Genomic DNA, 6,680 nt, shown 5'->3' on the forward strand with positions numbered 1-6,680 from the left:
ATATGTGACTGGATGCACTTTTCCACTAGGAGGAGAAGGAAAAAGTGAGAGCCCAGAAAGAAGAGGTGTTGAATCAGATGAATGATGTATTGGAGAATGAGTTGCAGTGCACAATCTGTTCTGAGTACTTTATTGAGGTATGTTTAAACCAGTATGGGTTTGCCAGTAAAGAGGAGACTTCAGAAGCTTGCCCTAGCTCTGTTAAGGCAATAGTCAAGCTTCTATTTTTACTTTGCTGAACAGTCCCACCAGACCCACAGTGAGTTGTGGGTAAGGGTTGGTCCAGAAATCCATTCTGTCTGCCCTGGCTCTTTATCTGGGCAGCAGGTTCTACCTGCATAGAGATGAGTGCTTAATCCTAAAATGCATATAGGCTTGCAGCAGTTTTGGGTGGTTTTGGACTGGTGCTCTGAGCCAGCCTGCTTACAGAAGAATCGTTTTGTAGCAGACCTTGCTTTAAATAGACTGGGGTTGACTGCTTCAGGTTTAGATACAGGAAGAGTGTAGTAAAGGAAGTGAGGTGCAGTGTCCAGTCAAGTCCTGAACCATTTATATTGTTAAGATAAACTCTTTCTTTGAGAAATTGGCATGTTTTCATTTGATTCTAGAAATGATAGGCCATGCCTGAAATGTACTGTTATTTCGCTTTGTGTTTTGCTAGAACTTCAGTTTCATTACATTCATTTTTCTACTACAGGAAACCTGATGTGTAGCTTTGTTAAAGAGACTTAAGAGCTAGCTGAAATTTTAACTTCTGGTTTCTCAGCAATTTAAGATACTATTCTGCAGTATCTGAGTTTTTCCAAAATTTATCCTTTTCAAATTGGGGAAACTTACAGTAGAATTAGTTCTTTTTCTCTGTGTTTATGACTTGCTATGGTCAATGGTGAATCTATTAACCAACTTGTAAAACTTGTCTGCGCTCTGGCATGGGAGAGTTTTTGTGTGTCACTCCTACAAAGGCTAAAGAAAAAGGGTTTGGGGCTTCTCTTCCCCCTTATAGGAAGCGTTCATTTAACGTTTTTCTGACTTTAGCATTGTTTTTCTTGACGTGTGTGGGCGTGTTCTGATAAGGATCCTTCCCTTGAATTCCACAGGCGGTCACTCTGAACTGTGCGCACAGCTTCTGCTCCTACTGTATCAGGGAGTGGACGAAGCGTAAAGTGGAGTGCCCTATCTGCAGGCAGGAGATCAAATCAAAGACACGCTCTCTGGTGCTGGATAACTGCATTGACAGGATGGTAGAAAAACTGGATGTGGAAATGAGAGAGCATCGTCTGACCCTTATCAGGGAGCGGAAAGGTGAGAGGTGGGTGGATGTGGCATGATGAGTACAATCTCTCATTCCATCTATTTTGTACGACTTTCTTTGGCACCTATATACCAAGGAGATGCTTGGGGAATGCAGCAGAAACACTAGAAAATTAATTTTAAGATCTGTTTTGTAACTAGCTTTTACTGCACAGTAAAATAAAATTAATAAATAAAATGTTTGGAAAAAGACTTTGGTATGAATTCCACAGTTGAGCAGGACAACTTAACCATGCTAAAGGTTACACTGTTTCAAACAGATCACTATTTAGTGAGGAAAACTATATAGAACAGGCCTGGAAAAATTTACCAGGCACCTTTGATTAAACTGTTGACTGCATCATTGTGAAAACTCGGCAGAGCACTGCCTGATGAGAAACTCTGAATTCTCTTCTTTGTGCTAGATTTGTGTAGGAAATCTCTGAGGGGAATGTTGGTGTGTCATGGAAGTGTATGGCTGAACTGGCAGTTGCTCTGCCATATTAATTTTTGTGGAATTAAAGCCACTGTGGCTTAAATGCATAACCTCTTGCCTAGTTGTAGCTACAAGACTGTGCATGACAGTGAAAGCTTTAAGTAAAACTCCAGTGTGGGGTACTCCTATTCTGCTTCCCTCTTCCAAATTTGTTTATGGAGCACTTGACACTGGTATCTAGGTGCTGAAATGTAGAAGTCTTTTCTTGCTACCCCTTAGCAATTTTATATTGCTGTGTTCCCTTAAGTAATTGTCTTGTTTTCCCCTTGTAGAGGTGAGTGCATGGCCCTTCATTTTGCAATGTGTCAAGGCTTTTACCTAATGAAAGGAAAGGTGCTTTTGAAAAGTTTCAAATTCTCCGTGGTGGCAAAGAATTACAAAGCAGTGTTACTTCAAGCCTAAAGTTACCACCTATTAAACCAACTCAGTCTCATTCCCTTAGAAAATGTTCCACTGCTCAGAGGCTGCCCAGCTCAGCTTTATGAATTGCTCTCACCTCTGCAGAGCTGAACTGACGCTGCTCTCGTGTAACATGCACATCTGCAGAGTGTGCCTGAGCACTATTCAAGTGTCTCGTCAGGTAGCTAATGGTGATGGGACAAAGTGGTGCTTTGATGGAGCCCACTTCATCTCTGTATGGTAAACCAGTGGTCTTCCTGGTTGTTTGAACAAAAAGGAAATAAGCTCATAGCCTACCTTCATGTGTGATAGATACTGTAATTATGTAAAATTACAATTAGTAGAAAATCATTTAGCTTCACCACTGCACACTTCAGGAGGAATTGTTTCTGTGTGGTCTTTTTATTCAGTAATGGAAAGATGTTGATTGAGATGAAGATAGCTCTATGTCTTGCTCCTAAGAAGAAACTGTCTGAAAGAGAAATAGTTGAGATGAAGATAGCTCTATGTCTTGTTAAAGATCAACTCCTAAGAAGAAACTGTCTGAAAGAGAAATAATGATGCAAGTGGCACTTGAGAAGCTCACTCAGAGCTTCCCAAGAGCCTTAGCACCCATAAGACAGCTTGCACTCTTAAATGTATGAAGGTTTTGATGGGGCTCTAAGTCTCCTGAACAGCCATGTCTTGTTTGAGAGCTTCTTGCCACATTCTGTTCCTTCCTTCTTTCTTACCTGGCAAGACACTGTAATAGTTAGCCACTTACACTGCCAGTTGTATGCCAGTGAAGGGATGGAGAATGTCTCCTCCTTATCTGTGCTATCTTAACAGGAAAAGGCATATAGGAACCTTAAGAAAACAAACAAAACCCCCAACCCTTTGTTCTTTTAATGCTGAAAATTGAAAAGAAGAAGGCTTATGCCCTACAGATCAAAAGTCCTATTGCAAACTGCCAGTGAAAGGCTGTAAGTATCAAAAAGAACTAGTAATTTAGTGTTTGTGGGTACAGTGGTCACTGCTAACTTTTGTATCTATGTGTTTTAAATGCAGGGAAACAGAATGTGTTGGTGAAACCAGCCACGGACAATGACATCTGTGTTGTTTCTTCTATCTGCTCCATCTTGTCAATGAGGAGTTGTGACAGTGAGGACTCTGAGGAGGACTCTTACTATAATGAAAGCTACTACATTATCTAAACACCATTACTCCAGACTCGTTTGCCTGTGTGCTGCCCAGAACCAACCTAATGGTGTTTGGTTGACTACTGCTAGATGAGTGGACTGGACATCTGGAAGGAGAGATTCTGCAAAGAGGCTGGAGCTGAGAACTAGCAGCATTTGAAAGAAGGACCTTATTTTTTAAATGAATGTACAGAAGCTTGATCTCTAAAACAAAACTGGGATTGTGAGAGAACAAACTGACTTTATGCTAGATGGTTGGCATACAGAACCTCAGCTTCCATGGTAGCTTGTGACCTGCTTGGTGTAATGTAATAGTTAGTAAGCATCACTGCCCTTTCCTTAGTGAATGACATGTTTAAATGTGTATGTCAGCTTCCCTTATTTCAGGCAGCAGAGGGAGTGGCCCAAGCTATTTGAGGACTTGTCCATCCCCACCAGCAGGCAGGAGAGATGTATCATGAAAAAGTGCCAACATGGGTTTTCCTCTTGAATTTCACATGGCAGCTAGAGTCATCCCAGGCCTCTGGCAGTAAAGGTAACAAAGGGCGGGTTACGGACCCTGTCAGCCTTCAGTGCTTAAATGTACTGTAAGCTGAGCTGCTGGCCATCTGTTTGCTCTCATTTTACTCATTTACTGTTAGATAGGGATGGAGAAGATTAAATCTTCCAGAATTCCTCAGCTAGTGCTCTTTTCATGTAGTATCTTCAGTTGGTTCCTTCTTCAGGCTTCTGCATAAAGGGTTTTAGAGTTGTGAAGCAGCACATCCAGAAATTATTAGCAATGACTTCAGAAACTTGTATCGTTTTTGTCAGCAGCAGAGAGGAACATCTGCCTCTTCAGAAGTGCTGCTGTCTGAATTAGTGAACTGTCCTGTTGGCAGGGTAGGAAAGCAGCATCTGTAGGCCACCACAAGGCACAGAAGGAAGCATTTAGTTTTATTGTTTACAAAACATTGCTGTTGAGCTGGTTGTACTACCCTCACAGCAAATCGCTCATCCCTAAGAGACTGAGCAAGTCTTGCCTCATCTTAACATTAATTTGTCTAAGAAGTCCCATTTTCAGTGGCATATGCTTCTGACTTGGCTGTTACATGGAAAGGACTTTTACACTGTGAGGCGAGGATGGGGGGAAGCCCTTCTCATCTGTAATATTTCTTTGGCTATTTGTATGTACTTGTTTCTATGTTCATTTTGTTTAAGCAGGAAAATATAAATCCATTTCTTCATTAGTCTTGTTGCAACCACTGAGATGAAAGTCTCTTTCCTTGTGTTAGATTTTTTTGAGGAAACACAAACTATCTCATTTTAATGACTTTGTTTGCTTCATGTTTTGATTGCTATAAGCAGTGTGACTATTGAAGTTATTTGAAAGATTTGTGTATTCAGGAATTGATAAAAGACAACCCAACTCTTTAAGCCTGTGGCTACCCTAATGGTAAGTTACAATCATATCTCTTATCTTCCACTAAGGAAAGATCCCATTAAAAAGGTGCATGAATGATGATGCTGTCCTAAGGAAGTTGTGCATTCTGACAGAGTTGATTGGTAGGACTTAAACAGGGGAGGTAGGTCTGATCTGTGGCACAGGAAACTTTCTTAAAATCTTAGTGTAAGGTTTCTTTTGTGAAGGAGTCATTACACGATGAGTTTTCCTCTGTCCCTTTTAATGTTCATTTTCTTTATGTGCTCTTGAAAGTTTCTTTTGTGAATATATGCTCTCTAGGATGTCTGAGAGAAGAGGGTTCCACAAAATGCTTGTGAAATAGGCTGACATTGGAACAAAGTTTGATCTATTTACCTAGGACTGCAGGTTCTTCTACTGTGTATCTCTCCATGTTGCTGTGCTTTTTTTGCTCATTTCATTTTGCTAAATATATTTATTTTGTTACATTGGTGTTTATGCATATTGCAGAGAAGGATAATGCTTCTCCTAGTAACAGTAGTTTTTTGGTGTGATTTCTGAGTGTGTCCTCTTTTCACTAGAAAACAAAGAAGGTAAGCAGTACACCAAACCCATTTCCACTGTTACTGGTAGGTGCGTAGTGTGTAAAGGTCCAAGGAGAGAGGTTAAGTGATGATACTGTTCACTTGCAAAAACATTTCACTGGAAGAAGCAGGCCTCTGCCTCCTGTTGACTAAGTTCCTCAGTAAAACTCTCGGATAACAGAGCTGATGACTAGACATACAGAAGTGTCAAGTGAACTACTGAGCTTGTGTGGAAAAGGTGCCTGTATTTCTAATACTGTGCTCTCATAGAATCATAGACTGGTATAGGTTGGAAGGGACCTTAAAGATCATCCAGTTCCAACCCCCCTGCCATCAGCAGGGACTCCTTCCACTAGACCAGGTTGTTCAAAGCCCCATCCAACCTGGCCTTGAACACTTCCAGGGAAGGGGCATCCACAGCTTCTCTGGGCAACCTGTTCCAGTGTCTGACCACCCTCACAGGAAAGAATTTCTTCCTCATATCTAACCTAAACCTTCCCTCTTCCAGTTTAAAGCTATTACCCCTCATCCTATCACTACCTGCCCTCATCAGAAGTCCCTCCCCAGCCTTCCTGTAGGCCCCCTTCTCCTTTGGTCTAAGGTCTGGATCCTTTCTTCTATTTGATTTTTACATCTGAATGTCCTCTTGGAGATGTCGTGCCTTTAACATGGCATGGCCTCAAGCACTGCCAGTCTCACATCCAGGATTTGGGTTACAGCTCTGCAGTAGTCACAATTGTGCACAGCAGGCTTGATGCAGTTTCAAGACTTGCTGCTTTCTGTTGGGAGATGGCTGTCGTGTGGTGTGATAACCCAACGCTTTCAGAGCAGTGTATTATCAACAGCTGGGAAGGAGTGCTAATGGATTGTGGAGTGGGAGAACTGGGGAGCAGGACCCTGGCAGAGGGAAGGGGTGCTGTTTAACTCCTGCAGACCTATGGACTCCCAAGACCTAATTCTAGGACCAGTCTGACAGTTGCTTTTCTCTTGCACATGTCGTCGGTGCTTGGTGAGTCTTGGTAACAACTGTCATTTAACTTGCAGAATATGTAACAGGCAATTCAATAATTGCCCCCCTGCCCCCTAATTAAGTGTGTTTTCCCAAATATATCCTCAGGCTAGTTAATGTTTTGCTTCCCGCTCATAGTCCTTCTTCCCTCCTGCCAGTCACTTTGCTTATTTAGACATATACCTTCCAGTAATTAGATCATCATAAACGACACTTCCCAAATCGTGTCCTCCTGTCCCTCGGTGTTACCGGGTCTGGGTTGTTTTTTAAAGTTAAGCATTCCCGCCTGGGTATGACGTGCGGAAAAGGGACTCCACAACTT

At 41.9% G+C, this 6,680-nt stretch overlaps 1 protein-coding gene across 1 annotated transcript in view; it reads left to right on the forward strand.

Moving 5' to 3' along the window:
• The window catches only part of RNF8 (ring finger protein 8), a 9,102-nt gene extending 5,597 nt beyond the window's left edge, over positions 1-3,505 (forward strand). The window contains exons 5-7 of the mRNA XM_010165777.1: positions 30-137; positions 1,098-1,302; positions 3,233-3,505. Coding sequence (XP_010164079.1) covers positions 30-137; positions 1,098-1,302; positions 3,233-3,378 — 459 coding nt within the window. The 3' untranslated portion in view covers positions 3,379-3,505. The remainder of the gene's footprint in view (positions 1-29; positions 138-1,097; positions 1,303-3,232) is intronic.
• The last annotated feature ends 3,175 nt before the right edge of the window (positions 3,506-6,680 follow it).

Source organism: Antrostomus carolinensis, unplaced genomic scaffold, assembly GCF_000700745.2.
Source record: "Antrostomus carolinensis isolate BGI_N321 unplaced genomic scaffold, ASM70074v2 scaffold4244, whole genome shotgun sequence".
In the NCBI taxonomy this organism is placed as follows: Eukaryota; Metazoa; Chordata; class Aves; order Caprimulgiformes; family Caprimulgidae; genus Antrostomus; species Antrostomus carolinensis.